The 18,291-nt window shown below is 52.5% G+C and overlaps 1 protein-coding gene across 1 annotated transcript in view; it reads right to left on the bottom strand.

Annotated features, from left to right (window-relative positions):
• Positions 1 to 18,291, bottom strand: part of ADCY1 (adenylate cyclase 1) — a 137,585-nt gene that overhangs the window by 104,612 nt on the left and 14,682 nt on the right. The window contains exon 2 of the mRNA XM_012763424.3: positions 16,464 to 16,613. Within this exon, the coding sequence (XP_012618878.3) occupies positions 16,464 to 16,613 (150 nt within the window). The remainder of the gene's footprint in view (positions 1 to 16,463; positions 16,614 to 18,291) is intronic.

Raw genomic sequence — 18,291 nt, forward strand, 5'->3', positions numbered from 1 at the left:
CCACCATGGCCCCCACCATGGCCCCCATCATGGCCCCCACCACGGCCCCCATCACGGCCCCCACGATGGCCCCCAACACAGCCCCCATCACGGCCCCCACCACGGCCCCTACCATGGCCCCCACGAGGTGCCCATGCAGTTCCACTGCAGCCCCCGTGTGGCCTCCACACAGCTCCCAGCTGGGTGGCCCCAGGGCAGAGGAAGGGACGCTGCAAGAGGTCGGTCTGTGACCACTGTCCACAGTAGGCTGCACAAGGAGAGGACACAGGAGTGTCCATGCCATGACACACAGGGACAGCCTCAGGGACAGAAAGGCCCCACCGCACAAGGCGTGGGGGCTCGTGCACACTCATGCCTCATAGCCAAGAGGCTGTGAGGCCCGTTCCTAAACTGAGGGGTCTGTGGGGATGAGGCCTGAGACGCAGCCCACAGAAAGGGGCCGTCTGCAAGCAGCCAGCCGAGCTGGGGTGGAGGGAACTCAGGCCAGGTGCCAGCTCCAGCCACACGCTGACAAACCGGGATCAGCGTCAGGAACGTGGGTGCGTCAGGAGGTTCCAAGGGGCCGTCACCGCCCAACGCTCAAAGGCGCTGGCCAGGCAGGAAAGCAGGAGAAGCTGCACGAACACAGAAGGCCGTCCGGGACAGGACCCTAAGGAAACTCGGCGAAGGTTCTGCAGGTTCTCTGGGCGGCCCCCAAGTCAGGGGGACAATCAACAGCCCTCCGCCCCTCGAGCCAATGAACCAGGTGCTGGGACTCGGGGTTCAGCAGGCAGCACCTAGGCTGGCACCGGGACAGACACCTGTGGAGACCCACACGGGGGTCTCAGGTAAGGAGAGCCTGGGTGTCCAGCAGCCGCTGCCTGGTGCCAAAGCCTGGCTCTGCCACTTTGGGGCTATGAGTTAAGCTGTCTCAAAGCCATCGCAGGGGAAATAAAATCTGGAGAGTAAACAGGACTGACAGGCCCAGCCCTCAGCCTCACAGGACCACAGCGGTGACCGCCTGGCCATCCCTCCCGCCAGCACCACAAGCCCCGCCCTTCACACGCCGCCCGCTGCCTCCCCTCACATCTTCTACGTCTCTGCCCTGCACCTACAAAAATGTCAACATCTCCCCAAAGCCAAACCAAGCAGGTAAGACCCTGCCCTTCACCCAGCACCATCTCCCATCTTCCTTTACAGTCCATAGTCTCAAAAGGCCCCTCCCAACGGCCCCTGAAACCACTGTCCCTCTGGGGTCCAGCCCAAGGGTGGCTCTCAGGGTTCCCTGGTCTTTCCATCACCTTGACTGCCCTGCACGACTGGGAATTAGAACAGAGAACCTGAGCCGGCAACAGACTGAGGGACTGAACTGCAAAATGTGGAAGAACACCCACCTCCAGGGACCTCCAAGAATGATGGGGGAGCACCCAGGGCCACAGGGCTGCTCCCAGAGGGAGGGAGAGGAGGGCTGCTGGGCAGACCCCGGCACATGCACACACCCCCGGCACACGGCCCCAGCAGGAGGGGCTGGAGGGCCCCATGTGGACTGCTGAGCCGTGGCGAGAGGCAGCTGCAGCAGAGTCACCTGGCTGTCACCTGGCTATACCCAGTATCCCTGTTCCACCACTGGCACCACAAGAGAACCCTTCTTTTCATCAGGGTTCTTGGCTACCTGGAACAAAGACCCCATTTTCCTCCCATGCAGCCAGATGTGGCCAAGGAGACATAAGAAAGGTCATGTGGAAGCTTCTGGAATATTTCTGACAGACAGTTTGTTCCTATTCCCTTTCTCCCCTGCTGTTGTTGGGAATACAGTCATAATAGCCAAATCCCTATCATCTTGGTTCATGCCGATGAAAGCCACACAGCAGGGACACAGGTGAGCTAGATGGAGCCTGGATTGCTGAGCATGCTGTGGATCAGACCTGCCACACCACCATGAAGTGCCCACCCTAGGACGTGCAGATAGGAGAAAAAGACCTGTCTAGCTTGCTTAAGCCACTGCCACACAAAGATCCTAAGAACGGACAGTATTTCCAGCCAAGGGCTCAGCATTAGGCCTGTCTGTTAGATTAGTGATAGCACCTAATGCCACACACATTAATAACCAAAGACTGAAGTACATAACCTTTCCTACAGGGCGCAAAATAGCCATCTGATAAGATTGAGCACTCATTTCTGATTAAAAACCAGAAAAACTGAAGACAAAGTAGCTTATTCATATTATAAAGGTACTACCTGAAATTCACATCCAATCTGAAACTGAACCCTAAAGCCCCAAGCATCAGTAAACATTAACAGGAGGAACAGACAATAGCATCAATAAGTTCTAGCCAACAAAATAAGATAAAAAGCCAGAAATCAAAGTTATAAAAATAATTACCAATGTGGATTATACAAAGTATCCCAGGGTCCTATGATGCTATATAAAAACCTCACTACATTTATCTTGACTATCATCAAAACATGACTCAAAATAAAAGCACTGCCCTTAATAAAAATCAGATATTTAAATGACAATTGTGATGACTCTGCCTCTGGGAAGACGGAGAGGTATTTTTCCCTATTCCTCCCACTAAGTGCAACTAAAACATCACAAGACTGAAAGGCAGGGGAAAGAAGGCAGAGATCTCAAGACAGAGAAATGACATGAGGGTGAGTTCTCGCACTTTCTTTTTGCCTCATATATCCCAGATGAGTCCTGGAGAAGTGAGCCACTCAGAAACAGCAATAGGCCGGGCGCCGTGGCTCACGCCTATAATCCTAGCACTCTGGGAGGCCGAGGCGGGCGGATTGCTCAAGGTCAGGAGTTCAAAACCAGCCTGAGCGAGACCCCATCTCTACCATAAAAATAGAAAGAAATTAATTGGCCAACTAATATATATAATATAAAAATCAGCCGGGCATGGTGGCTCGTGCCTGTAGTCCCAGCTACTCGGGAGGCTGAGGCAGGAGGATCGCTTGAGCCCAGGAGTTTGAGGTTGCTGTGAGCTAGGCTGACACCATGGCACTCACTCTAGCCTAGGCAAGAAAGCGAGACTCTGTCTCAAAAAAAAAAAAGAAAAGAAACAGCAATAGGCACAGACCAAAAGAACAACCAACAAAAGCCACCCGCTCTAACCAAAGGACCAGAATGGGGCAGGCTTACAAGAAGAAAACTTTTAGGCAATAACTACCCTTTTCCAGGCCAAACACACTGAAAAGTCTGTGCCCAACCCCACTCACACCAGCAAAAGCTGAGCAGAGAGGCCAGGCCTCCACTCTGCCTGGGCTGTGAAGAGTCTCCAACCCACCCACCCACTGTCAGAGGGAGCCAGGCCTTTCATCTTCATCTGCTGGTAATGACCATCCCCCAACTCGGTGGGGTCAGTGCGGACCACAGGGCTCTCCTGACCCTCCCCGCATCCAGGTGCTATTAGTGGGGTCCTTGGGCAGCTGGGGCTCTCATTCCTGCGCAGCAGTAAGAAGGACCCCACCCCCAGCCCCGTGAGTGTCACTGGAGGCCCAGCGTGGGGCCTGGACTTCTACTCCCACCTGGCAGTAAAGACACAGCAGACCCCTTCCCTGCCAGAGTGATGTCACAGAAAACAATCTAAAACAAAAGGTCCAAATAAGACATAGAGTCTCATATATAATATCCCAAACATCCAGGTTCCAATGGAACATCACTCATCACACCAAGAGCTAAATCAAGCTCAATGAATTAACAAAACAACTACATACACCAACACCAAAAAAGACAGAGATGCTAGAATAACAGACTTTAAAGCACCCATCATAAGAATAATTCAATAATGAAGTACAAACACACTTAAAAAATATGGATGTGAAAATCTCTTATGAAGATATTAGCAATTCAATGGTTCAGTAAAAGAATTATACATCCTGGCCAAATGGGGTTTAATTCAGGATGCAATTCTAGTTCAAAGTTGAAATATCAATCAATGCCATACACCACAGCAACAGGATAAAGAATAAAAGTCACATAGCAATTGGTACAGAAAAAGAATTTCATGAATTCAACATTCATTTATGATGAAAACTTTCAGAAAAATAAACATAGAGGGGAACTTCCTCATCTTGATAAAGAAAATCTAGAAAAAGCCTGCACTTAACACATACTTATTGCTGGAACATCTAATGCTTTCACCAGGGACAAAGCAAGGACGTCAGTTCTCATTACTCACATTCAACATCACACTGGAAGGTCTTATCATTGCAATAAGTGAAGAAAAGAGAAAGCATACAGATTGGAAAGGAAGAAACAGAAGTAATAGGATGGTCCACACAGAAAATACAAAGAATGTTACAGAAGCAAACACAAAACAAAAGAAAATAATACCAAAAAACACCCTTACAACAAATAATTGAGTTCAGAAGGTTGCAGGATACAAGATCAGCATGCAAAACACAATTATGTTTCTATATACTAGCAATAAACATATGGCTAGTGATATCTACAATACAATACCAGTTACAGCCACTCCAAAAATGAGATGCATAGGTACAAATCTAACAAAACATGTAGAGTACTTGTATGCTGAAAACTACAAAACACTGATTAAAGATATCTGAGTAGATCTAAATAAATGGGGAGACATACCATGTTTATGGATTGGAATACTCAATATAGTGAAGATGTCAGTCCTCTCCAAATTGATATATAGGTTGAATACAATACTACCAAAAGGCCAGTAAACTCTTTAGTACATATAGACAGGATTATTCTAAAACTTACATGAAAAGGAAAAGGAATAATAATAGCTAACAGCATTTTTAAAAAGAACAATAAGGTGGCAGGAATCAGTCTACCTGATTTCAGGACTTACAAGAACAGTCAAGATGAAGGCGTTGGTTGTAGGATAAACACACAGGACCATAGTACAGAATCTAGAATCCAGAAACAGACCACACAAATATGCCCAACTGATATCCAACAAAGGTTCAAAAGTAATTCCATGGAGGAAGAATAGCCTTTTCAACAAATGCTAGAGCAACTAGATATCCAGAGGCAAATAAAAATGAACCTTTTGGTTTCCATTTGCATAGATTATCTTTTTCCATCCCTTCACAGATCATGTAGACAGAAAATCAACAAAAAAACATTAAATTTAAATCATGCCATAGACCAAATGGACCTAACAGACATTTACAAAACATTTCACCCAACAGATGCAGAATGCATATTCTTTTCATTAGCACATGGAACATTCTCCAGGATTGACCATATGTTAGGACACAAAGTAAGTTTCAAAACAATTTTTTAAAAAATCATACCAAATACCTTATCTGACTACATGGAATAAAACTAGACACCAATAATAAGAGGAACAGTTGAAACTATACGAACACATGAAAATTAAGAAAAATGCTCCTAAACAACCAATCAGTGGAGAAAGAAATGAAGAAGGAAATTTAAAAATTCCTTGAAACAAATGAAAATCAAAACACCATATGCCAAAACCTACGGGATATAGTAACAGCAATAGTAAGAGGTCAGTTTATGCCAATATATACCTACATCAAAAAAGTAGAAAGATTTCTAATAAACATCCTAATAATGCACCTCAAGGACCTAGAAAAGCAAGAACAAGCCAAACCCAAAATTAGTAGAAAAAAGAAATATTTAATAATAAAGATCAGAGCATAAGTAAACAAAATTAAGACAAAAAATACAAAACAGCAATGAAACAGAAAGTTGTTTTTTTGAAAAGATAAAATCAACAAACCATTAGCTAAATTAAGTAAAAAAAGAGAAGACCCAAATAAATAAATTAGAAACACAAAAGGAGACATCACAGTGGGTAACACATAAATATTATACAAAGGGTCATTAGGGAATACTATGAACAACTATGTAGCAATAAATTTGAAAATCTAGAGACAATGGATAAATTCCTGGACACATACGACCTACTAAGATTGAACCAAGAAGAAAGAGAAAACTTGAAGAGACCAATAACAAGTAACAAGATTCAGTAATAAAAAGTCTCCTAGCCAAGAAAAGTCCAGGACTAGATGGATTTACTACTTAATATCACCAAACCTTGGACATGGAAAATGGTGCGGTCCATTTGGAAAACCGTGTGGTGGTTCCTCAAAACGTCAAACATAGAGTCACCACATGACCCGGCAATTCCACTCCTGGGCATTTACCCAAGAGAAACGAAAACATGTCTCCACACAAAGACTAGCACACAATTTTTCATAGCAGCATTATTTATTGTAGCCAAATAAGTGGAAAAAACCCAAATGTTTATCAACTGTGAATAAGTAAACAAAATGTGGTCCATTCACAGAGTGGAATATTATTTGGCCATAAAAAGGAATGACATAGTGATACATGGTAGAGTCTGGATGCACCTTGAAATCATTATACTAAGTGGAAGGAGCCAGTTGCAAAAGGCCACATAGCATGTGACTGCATTTGTATGTTCAGAACAGGTAAATCCACAGAGACGGAAAGTAAATCAGTGGGTGCCTGAGTCTGTGTGGAGGGCAGGTGGGGTTAAAATGGGGAGTGACTCCCCATGAGTACAAGGTTTCCTGGGGGGCAATAACATATTCTAAAACTAGATTATTATATAATAATTCTATATAATATTAATTTTATTCCTTATATGTATTAAATAAGATTAATATATAACAAGATTAAAAAAGTTAAGATTATATAAATATATTAAATAAAATTTGTAGATGAGATTAAAATTATTGTATAATAATTTTATATGATAATAATTCCATAAATATAGAAAAAAGCATTTCATTGTTTTGAACTTTCGATTAAACTTTATGTTACACAAACTCAACAAAGCTGTCTATAAAATGAAAAACAAGTAACAACTGTCAAGGTTTGAGGTGGGCGCTGTGCGTGGACCAGCCCCGCTTAAAAATCCGTCCTTTCACTGAAGTGGAGGCCTTCTTTCTCTTGACAAAATTCCTCACATGGTGAGAACTCCAAATTGTTCCATTTACCTTGTTACGGCAACAAATTGAGTGTGTGCTTTAAATAGCCGCATGTTATTTTTGGAATTCTGATTTAATACTGGCATCTCGGGAGCGGCCGGGGCCCTTGGAGGGGCGGGCTCCACGCTAGGGAGAGGAGGCTGAACTCTGGGGGAGCAGGCTCCCCGTCGGGCGTGGGACGGCAGGGGGGAAGCCCAGGGGCAGAGGTGGCCTTCCGTGCCTCGCCCCTTCCCTGTGCTCTCCAGCTGTGGCGGGCACAGACCTCAGGCTAGACCTCAGTGGGGGCCAGGAGCGCCTGAGGCCCCAGGCGGTCTTCACCACCCAGGGGAGCTGCACTTCCAGCCCACGTGCCCACCTCTCCAAGCTGAAGGAAGGCAGAGCTCATGCTTAGAGACCTGGCTGCCGCTTTCACAAAATAACACCTGTGACCCCCACACACAATCTGCTGCCTGAGTGCCTCCTACAGTTCCCACCTCCCTGCCTCTACCTGGCAAACTCCTACACATCCCTCAAAGCCCTGATCACTCCCGCTTCTCCCTGCTGCCAGAATCTGTGTGTGCCAGGTGCCTGTTTAGGCGGCCTATGCAACAGCACCCACGAGGCTCTTTAGACCCCCCTTCTGGGATTCAGTGGTAGAGCAGTGGTTTCAGAGGGTCTGGGCAGGGTCTGCGACTGCGTCTCACCAGTGTCCGGGGGGTTGAGGACCACTCACGGGAGCACCTCTGGCGATCTGGGTGCCTCGGCCGGCTGGCTGCCCGCAGGTGAGTGTGCATTCCCAGCGCCCCCGCAAGCTCAGCTGGGGCAGGTGGGAGAGGCGACTCTGGAGGCAAACGGGCTCTCGGAACTCGCCTCCCCCGCCTCCTCCCAGAGCTGGCGCCTGGTCCCTCGGGGAGCACCTCCACGGCCAGAGCACCCGGTGCCCTCGGCTCCACCCCCAGCCTGCGAGTGTCCTCGCCAGCGTCCTCCCCCCCTCTGCTGGCGGGTTCGGGTCCCTCCCCTCCTCTCACACCAGCCCATGCCTACTTGTCCTCGCCCAGCCCTGCGCGTGAGGGGCGCAGGCGGAGGGGCTGGCGGAGCGCTGGGCCAGGGAAGCTGCAGGTTCAAGTCTCCCCCACGGCGTCTGCTCACTCCCTGCTCAGTGACCAGGCCCCTCCGACTGCACCTCCACAGCCACCGCCCTGGATGCAAAGCCGACTCCAGGAGAAACCAGAAAGAGATTGGAAAAAAACAAACAGTGACAGCCTCCGAAGTTCTGAACGTGCTGAGAAAGGGCATCTCCCTGCCCGGGGCTGGGGAGGGGCGGGGAGATGGCAGTCCCTGAGCAGAGGGGCAGAGCACCCAGGTCGGGACCCCACCACCCCGTGACCCACAACCACCTGGGGCTGCTGGATCGGAGCCCCAGAGCCCGTCAGTGAACCAGGCAGGGGCAGGAGGGCGTCCCCAGCCCAGGCCTGCTTCTCCACCAACCGCACGGGGGCCCACCCTGGACGCAGACAGCACGCCCTTGTTTTCAAATCCCACACTTGGCTTGTTCTCGAAATAGAACACCATATGTTGTTTGGTGGACCCGATGGACAGAAGCGAAAGCCCCCAAAATTCACAGGCTAAAGCTCTAACCCCCACTGTGACTATATTTGCAGATGGGGCCTTCAGGGAAGTATTTAAATTAAAAAGAGGCAATGGGGTGGGCCCTAGTCCCAAATGGCTGGTGTCCTCACAGAAAGAGGCAATTTAGACACACAGAGGGACAACCATGTGGGGACACCGGGAGAAGACTGCCACCTGCACGCCGCGGAGACAGGCCTCGGGAGAACCTGCCCCTGCAGACACCCTGATCTTAGACTCTGCGGCCTCCAGAACCCCGAGGAAATGGATTTCTATTGCTGAAGCCGCCTGTAGCACGGCGCCTAGTCAGGGCAGCCCCAGCTGACCAGGACGGAGCTGGCTCCCAATAACCCTGGAGCCACCACCTGCCCCGGCTGCCTCCCTCCAGACCTGTGTTCGTGAGAAAGGCAATTCCTGTTTGTTTAAGCCACCATGTGCCAGGTCTGCTACTCCCTGCCAAACCCGGTCCTGACTGGCGTGCTGTCCCAAGGGGCCGCTTTACCCCAGACAGAGCTCTGTGGCTCTGTCCCCCTTTCCCGGGGTCAAGGTCTCCCTTCCGCGGCCACCCCTGGCCCCAGGCCCTGCTCCCCGGGTTCCTCCCGGAAAGCCCAGTGGGAAAGCGCAGGAGCTCCCTGCAGCTGTGTTTGCCAAGTCCCTGATCATTTCCTGCGCCCCCTCCAAGGGTCACTTCGCAGCACCCTACGGAACACAGCTGGGCCTGGCTACCCCAGCCTCAGAGAGCTGGGCTGCAGACACTGGACTCGCTGCTACAGAACCAGCCACTGTCTCGCGGACACGCGACCCTCGGCACAGCGGACCAGTCCTCACCAGTATGGAGGTGGCCCCAGCCATTCCTGGGCTCTGTGCCTTGACACTGGCGGCTCCCAAGCCTGGGCCGTTCCACCAGGGAGGGAACCAAGATGACCAGCATGTCCAGGGACCGCACAATGGCCACCTCCAGCTGCCATGCAGACTTCAGACAAAGAGGCACAAGATGGACCAGGAAACGGCTGGAGTCCCCACAAACCCCCTCACAGCCCCGAGGACATGCTGCAGAGCCCCCCACCCACAGACCAAGGTGCCAGCCAGCTCAGGCGCCTTCCCTGTCAATGGCACTGACACAGAATGTCAGGAAGGAGACGCTGGGATCCAAGTGGCTTCTACAGAGAAAATCCTGAAGCGTGAGCTGTAGAAACCATGTGGCCTGAGACAACAGAGAAGGGGGCACTCCTGGAGAGCTGGGGGACTGAAGACCCAGCGGGCTGTGCCAGCCACAGGGCCGGGGACGCACAGCATAGAGACAGAAAGCAGCACCCAGGCGGGAGGGGGTGTTCCACTGCCCTGCCAACCAGTCCCCAGGAGGGACGCCAGCTATAAGGCAGGAGGGACACTGGGCGGGGGCAATGGAGCAGGTCCTCTCCGCTGCCCAGCACCTGACCAACAAGTCAGGAGCCAAGAGCGTTCTAGGGCCACTGGGGCTGACCACAAACACCCCTGGGCCTCAGTTCCACTTGCCGAGGTGCCCTGGCAACTGCAGGACTGATGTGTCACCCCTGAGCAGGCAGCACACCCTGCCCCTTGCTCCAGAACCCAGCGCACTAAACAGCAACAGGGCGAGGGGCTGAGCACCCAGCCCACGCCCTCCCCAGTCACTGTGGCAACAAGCAGCAAAGGGCCTGGGGCCAAACCGCTAACGGAGCCGGGACTGAGCACCAGGCTTTCCCCGTCCACAGGACTTGCTGGCCTTGGATTCTGGAGTCCAGCTCGGGCCTCTAACAAGCCGGCTCAACCTGGGCTCAACCTGCTGTGGCAGATCGGATTGGAAAGACATTTTTCTTTAAATTCTGTATAACTCATCTGTGAGCCCATCTGGGCCTGCTGTTTACTTTTTGGTAAGCTTGTAAATTATCGAGTCAATACTTCTAATGATTATAGGATTTTTCAGGCTTTCTTTTTCTTCGAGCATCATCTTTGGTAACTGATACTTTCTGGGAATTTGTCCATTTTGTCTCTCTGCAAATGTGCTGGCATAAAATTATTCCTAAAAATCTTCCTATTATCTATTTTTAATCCTTCTTTATCCGCAGCCGGCCCTTTCTTGTCCCCCGTGCTCCCTGTCAGTGCCTGCTCTTTTGCTTGATCAGCCTCTCTACGGCTTTTCTATTCCAATGAACCAACTCTGGACATTTTTGCTCAGAAACAGAAAGCACTGTTAAAAGAACCTTCCACACCCTACGGGAGCACTTTATCTCGGGTATTTGTAAACCTAAACTGTCTGAGTGTTTTCCAGCTGGGGAGGGCTGAGGCCGTGATGGGGGAAAGAAGCCACGCTGGCTCTGCTGGGGACCCGGAGCTTTGACCTGGGCTCTGCCACCGGCTACGCTGTTAATCACTCCACTATCCTTCCCAAGTTATTTAAATTCCAAGAGTCCCAGTTCTCAAATTTACAAAACAGAATAAGGTCGTCATATTCTTAACAATGATACAGATGACTGGAATTAATTTTAAAGAGATCTAACAACTCAGGAAGAACACCTTTGTACCAGAACCTTCTATTCTGTCCAGCCACGGGGAGGGGGCTGGCCAAGGGCTGCCTCTTTGTTCTGTTCCACAGGGCTACTGGCACCAAACAGTAAAGGAGGGGAGGGTGAAGGCTCCCGGTGGCTGTGTCAGTTGTCACCTTCCTCATGGGCTGCTGCAGAAATTAGCAGTAAGTAGGCACAGAACACCCAGGGTTGCATCCTGGCTGGGAAAGCCCAACATTGACATCATGACCCAGGACTCTGAGCAGTGCCCCCCAAGGCCTACGGTGAAGCACATCCTACCAGTGGTGTCTAAATGTAATTTATCAAACAGGGCAAGAATGATTTTGGCATTGGGGAACGAGGCAACCAATGTGTACAGCAGAAAAGAGCCCGAGAGCCTGCGACCTCCACCTACAGTCCCGTGCGGGAACCTCGGAGCAATGGCCCTGCTGCCACAGGCATTTCCATCTGTCCCATCAACTCCCATCCCAGGACAACACTGGGTTCAGCTGGGACAAGACACGGGGTTTTAATGCTGGTAATCTGCATTCCAGGATGGTGGTCCCCCACTCTGTCCTCCCACAGGCCCAGGCGGCAGTGGTGGCCACAAAGCGCAGGCCTGTCTGGCAGGCACCTCCCTGACAGCAGCTGTCCTCTGGGTCACTCAAGCCAAACTGCTGTGTGAACTGAGCACACTCCTCTCCCTGCTCAGAAAGCTCCAGCCACGGAATCTCTGGGTCACACATTCATCCCCAGGGGTAAGAAAACCTCGCCCAACCCCTCCCAGTGTGTCTGCTCCCCCGCCTCCAGCTCTCCCCTGGACATTCAGCCCCACGCGTGCCCGTGATGCCTCTCTCCTGCCAGTGTCAGGGCTCCCCTCCAACACGGTCCAGTGCACATGCCTGCCACTGCGTGCAGAGCCACCTCCCTGCACAGACACGCAAGGCCAGCCCTGCCACCTCTCCACCAGTCAGGCCATCTCCTTCCAGCTGAGGCTGGGACACCTGCAATGATGTCCCGCAGAGAACCGTCCACAGGAGCACCCAGTTAAGAGTCTCTGCCCACGCTGCTCCCCTCAACTCCACCTCGCTCAACCCCCATCCTCCAGCCATGCATCCCCCCACCTCCTGCTGACGACACCCAAATCTCCTCCCAGGACTGGGGTGCATCCCCCATATCCCCTCCCAGGACTGGGGTGCATCACCCCAGAATCCCTCGCTGGGCTGGGGTGCAACCCCAGATCTCCTTCCATCACTCACTGTGCTGCCTTAGCGGTCTAAGTGACCAGCAAAGACTCCGGAAGCAGGTCCTTACAGAAGTGTGTCATTAACAGAATTGAAACATGAAATGCAGGTGATTCCAACTAGCGGTGTGGTAGAGGGTCCCTCACCTGTAACTCAAGAGGCTGCAGCTTCACACTGACACAGGGGAGGCCTGGGCAGAGCCGCCACAGCCACCTGCAGGCTCTCTGGATCGCCAGGCAGTCCCCAGGCACACGCCAGTGGGCCACACATCGGTGGGGCACACGCCAGTGGGGCGCACGCAGGTGGGGCACACGCCAGTGGGCACACACCAGTGGGGCACACACCAGTGGGGGACACGCAGGTGGGGCACACGCCAGTGGGCACACGCCAGTGGGGCACACACCAGTGGGCACACACCAGTGGGGTACACACCAGTGGCCACACGCCAGTGGCCACACACCAGTGGGCACACGCCAGTGGGGCACACGCCGGTGGGGCACACACCAGTGGCCACACACCAGTGGCCACACACCAGTGGGCACACGCCAGCGGGGCACACACCAGTGGGCACACGCCAGCGGGGTACACGCCAGTGGGCACACGCCAGCGGGGCACACGCCAGTGGGCACACGCCAGCGGGGCACACGCCAGTGGGGCACACGCCAGTGGGGCACACGCCGGTGGGGCACACGCCAGTGGGCACACGCCGGTGGGGCACACACCAGTGGGCACACGCCAGTGGCCACACACCAGTGGGCACACGCCAGTGGGGCACATGCCGATGGGGCACACATCAGTGGCTACACACCAGTGGGCACACACCAGTGGGCACACGCCAGTGGGGCACACGCCGATGGGGCACACATCAGTGGCCACACACCAGTGGGCACACACCAGTGGGCACACGCCAGTGGGGCACATGCCAGTGGGGCACATGCTAGTGGGGCACACGCTACTGGGGCACATACCAGTGGGGCACACGCTAGTGGGCCCAGTGCCCACAGTGCCTGGGAGCTGGCAGGGCCCCGCTGGGCCCCCGCTGTTCCTTCCGCCATCCCAGAGGGACAAGGCTCCCTGCACGGACGTCAGCAGTGGGACACAGGGAGGAGGAGCGCAGCCGTGGTGCGATACAACCTCAAAGGCTCAAGGGAGTTGACAGAAAAAATGCAGTGAAGGTGGGGACTGCTGAGGTCTCAGGATCGACTCGGGGAACTCACGAAAGTCATGTCCTCACTCAGCGCCAGGGTACCCAAAATCACCTCCGCTTTAAAGCAACTGAGGAAATCGCAAAGGCAAATGATTCTTCCATTTAAAAATATAAAAGAGTGAACTTTTATACAAAGAAAAGCAAAGCTAGAGAAGCAGACATGGAGAAACCCAGGGCCCCTTGCTGACGGAGCGTCGGTCTCCGTGTTACGGGCGAGCTGCGCGTCCAACCGCCAGGAGAGGCGGACGTGACCGGGCGGAGGGCCGGGACGCAAAGCAGCACGGAAGGGGGACACGCGTGAAGAAGTCGTCATCGGATTCAGTAAAAGGGACGGGGCCGGTTAAACAGGAGGCGCCCAGTCCTAACAGAGAGAGACAGGGGGAAGAAAGGAAGGAGAGAGACGGACACAGAAGAGGGTGAGGGGAGAAAGAGGGAGACACCAGACACTGGGGGCAGCTCACCAGCACCCCCACCGTCACCAGGCCCCACCCAGGGGCTTTCCCACCACCGGGCGGGCAGGGCCCAGCAATCTGCATTCCGACAGGCTGCCAGCGCCCCAGCTGGCCCCAGGCCCCACGTAGGGCACCACCCATGCCCAGAGCCGAGTGTGACCAGACGTGACGTCCAAAGCTACAAGGAACACAAGTCTTGAAAATACCCTAGGAACTAAGGAGAGAAATGACTTCATATTTATACTCCTAAAAATGTGACTAAGGGAATACTTCACATTGAGAGGAATAAACATGCGCATGAAGAAAATAACTTTTTTAGAACATGGTGTGTAAATGTCAGATGCTGAGAACACTGGCAGGACATGCGTTAAGGGGAAGAATAAGCAGATGTTTTAAATCACATTTATAACATGAGTGGGTTACTTCGTGCAAAATGTTAAGTCAAAACACAGTAAATAAAATTATAGACACACAAAATTGACAATTATATGGGGGGAAAATATGCATAAAAGCTAACTAACCCTTAAAAATAAACGGCATTCAGCTGGGTTAACTGAATTGGGTGACATTTATCATTTTGAAAATTTCCTGCTTAAGAACATCAGCTCTGCAGTTAGAACTTGGATGGGTCTCTGAGCCTCCCTGAGTCTGCATGTCCTCATCCACAAAGCTGAGAAAATAATCCCTTGCTCACAGAGCTGCTATAAAGCCAAGTGAAATGATGCACGTTAAGCTGCAAAGTCTAGACAAGAAAATATTAGGAGCCAAGACAGTCCATAAGAGAGGCAGCAAAAGTCAGAGGAGAAATGAAAATAGACAAACAGAGAGGAAGTGGGAAAGGAAAATGTGGAAAAGGAGATGGGAAAAGGATGATTCCGAAATACACACAAGCACAGCCCACAAAAAGGTCTTTGCTTTCACCAGTACAGAGGGTGTATTGAAGGGGAAAACAGGGCTTCCAGAGATTCACTTCTGGGATCCTGTGGCGGTAATAGAAATAAGGTCAAACGCCTCTCAGAAAGTACAAAGCAGATATCTCCGCCAGTGTTGACAGCACCGATCTAAGAGAAAATGCGCAGAAAATGCATGGTCTCAGAAGCTGCATGATTTATGCACACACACTCATATACACTTAGGTACGACACACGCGTCAACAAGCATGCACACATATACATGTATCCCCACATACACTCAGACAGACATATGCAGGCACATACATGCATAGACATATAGGTGTGCCCACACAGACATGCACATCCACCTGAGTGCAAAACCACACAAACATGTAACAATAGAGACTTACAGGCACGCGTATGCATGCATGCATACACATGTGCACACACATCCACACAGATGCACAAGTGCACGCATGTAGAGACAGAGGCAAATGTGCACTTAACCACACATGCATGTCTACCAGTATGCACATATACATATACACACACACGTACCACCTCCCACATATCTAGCCACATGCACATGTCCTCCCACACATTCATACACACGACAACATACACATGATTTAAAATACACATGTGATCTATTTCTCAACTATACCCTACTTTTATTGTAAATACTAGGAATCATTATGATATCTATACATGAAAAGAAATGTGTTTTAAAATTTATAGTCACTATAACAATATCTTGTATTTACAATAAAAGTAGAATAAATATGGTTGAGAAGCAGACCCTATCTGTTCCACCACCAGCACAGCCACAAGCCGAACCTCAGCAGTCTGGTGCCACAGAGGCCTTTGGGCCCCAAGGCTGGGAGAAAAGTCCGGATAATTCCAGTTAAGGGGCCTGGAATGCGCCAAGCCACACCCAGAGCTCCTGGCGCCTCATTCCTGGGCCCACATGGTGGGCACAGGCCCTGGGCAGCAGACAAGGACATACAGGGATGAGCCACAGAGGGTGCTGGGAACCCAGGCGTGGCTCCCTCCAAGCCACTGTGCTTTCCCGCGTGGCTGCTTCACCCTGAGAACGTGGGTGATGGTCACGCTGCTCCTCCAGCCTTGGCGAGGAACCCAAGGAGGGTGCTCACGGCCTGCTGCAGATGCCGCCACCACCACCACCATGACTCCTCTACATCTCCCAGGCACAGGGACATCTCCACACCCCAGAAATGCCAGTGCGCTCTAGGGCCAGCACGCTGAGCTGCATTTGGGGCTAGTGGGAGCCCCAGGCCAGCGGGTCAGGGCCAGCTGCATGGTCACATTCACCCAAGGCACAGCCAGGACCTACCTGGTCCTCCCGAGGCAGCTGAACCTACTCCAGCTGCGTCCAGAAGACAACACGCCCAAATGCCGCACCCAGAGCGGCTGTCTCCCGGTGCCCCCATCTCTCGAGAGCTGCTCGGCCCCCACCAGGCAGCCCACCCATTTGATTCCTATAAACCTCAAGGCGTCTCCTCCACAGCCCCAGACACCAACGCGTACCACTGGGAAGTGTGGCCAGTGTCAGACTGGCCCCGGCCACTGACCTGCTTCTCGTTCTCATCCTCCAGCCTCAGCCGGTCCTCGATGCAGCTCCGGGCCTGCAGGAACGCCTTCCTCTGCGAGCGCTCGGTCAGGATCCGCACGAAGACCCCGTACATGTTCACGCCAACGAAGAGCAAGGCGTTGGCGCCGAGCTGCAGGGAGAGAAGGGGGCAGCATGTGGGCCTGATGTGCCCACGTGCATGGAGGGGCCCGAGCTGTCCGGAGGGCGCAGCAGACACTCCCAGACGGCCACGGCCGCGGGGCCTCCGCTGCACCGCAGGCCCTCGGCACACGCTGGCTTCACACCGGCCGGGCAGCGAGTTCACTCTCGTCCTGTGTGGGTAGGCAGCATGCACAACCGCACATCGGGGAATGGAAGGGTCTCCAGGCCTGGTGTCACAGCTGACTTGCGTCCCCCAAATTCATACTTTGAAGTCCTAACCCCCAGGACCTGTAAAATGACTGCATTTGTGTACAGAGTCTTTAAAGAGGTAATTAAGTTAAAATGAAGCCATTAGAGTTGCCAAAAATCCAATCTGACTGATGTCGTTGTACAACGGGAGATTAGGACCCAGACACACACAGAGGGACCATCCTGTGGGGACCAGGGAGAAGACAGCCATCTGCAAGCCCAGGAGAGAGGCCTCAGGAGCAGCCCTGCCAGCACCTCGATCTCAGCTCCCAGCCTCTAGACATTGGGAGAATAAGTTTCTGTTGTTTAAGTTGCCCAGTGCCTGGCACGTGGTTTGGGCAGCCCCAGGAAACCAGTACCCCTAGAAAGCATCAGTGTGAAGAGTCCCTTTCCCACAAAGGCTACACGGGAATGCTCTAGACTCAGGGAAGGTAAGTTGACAAAAAAACAAAACAGGATGCCATTTGGGGTAGGAAGTGAGCAACAGCACAAGGCGGGAGACGCGGCGACCAGAGGCACCGGCACTCAGTTCCGCCCCCACTGTGGCGCAGGAGACACGAGGACGGGGCTGGGCTGAGGAGCCGGTACCAGCAGTGGGCCGAGACGCGAGGCTCAGGTCTAGGCTCAGACCGGGGCGCAGGCCAGACACGGTGCTTCTCTCCGCAGCCACTGCCCACCGTCCCCAGCCGGCCCCCTCTCCGGTCTGCCCCTACATCTCGCAGACCGCTGAGCCCCGGGCCTGGGCAGAGGGGCCTCTGGTGAACCACACGGGGCTGCAGCACGTCCTGCCGGGGGCCCTGCAGTGGGGCTGCGGTTCCGAAGCATCGCATGAAACAGCTCTCCCTCGGTCAGCTGCAACACTGGAGAATTTCTATGTCTGATTAAGCCCAGGCGTCTCTACCTCTGCCCCAGGGAGCAGAAACCTGCAGGTTCCAGCTGTCACTACTCCACACGGATTAAACATGAATGTATGCCGCACGCTATTAAACAGAGAACAGAGAACAAAAACAAACACGTTGGCAGGCGGAGCGGCTGATCACTGACAGGGAGCTCCCGCAAGAGTCCAGGAGGCGGACCGGTGGGGAGACACAGGTATGGAGGCGAGGACAGGCACCAAGAGGGGAGCCCTCAGGTGGCTCGTGGAAGGAGACCTGGCAGCACCTGCCCCCCGGAAGGGATGCTGGAGTTGGAGAGCAGGCGCAAGAGCTGGGACCAGCCAGGTTCAGGGGCCACAGGGAGCAAGGTCCACAGGGAGATGACAGATTTGGGTACCTTCAAACTCGAGGCGTATGAGATGGGCTCAAAGATGTGTCCATCAGCAGGCTGAAAAACAAACCTATGGCCAATGGTCATGTGCAACCTAGAACATAGAGTCAGTCTCTAGGAGGTGACAGGGAGGGAAGATGAGGGACAGCAAG

Source organism: Microcebus murinus, chromosome 9 (genome assembly GCF_040939455.1).
Source record: "Microcebus murinus isolate Inina chromosome 9, M.murinus_Inina_mat1.0, whole genome shotgun sequence".
Taxonomy (NCBI): Eukaryota; Metazoa; Chordata; class Mammalia; order Primates; family Cheirogaleidae; genus Microcebus; species Microcebus murinus.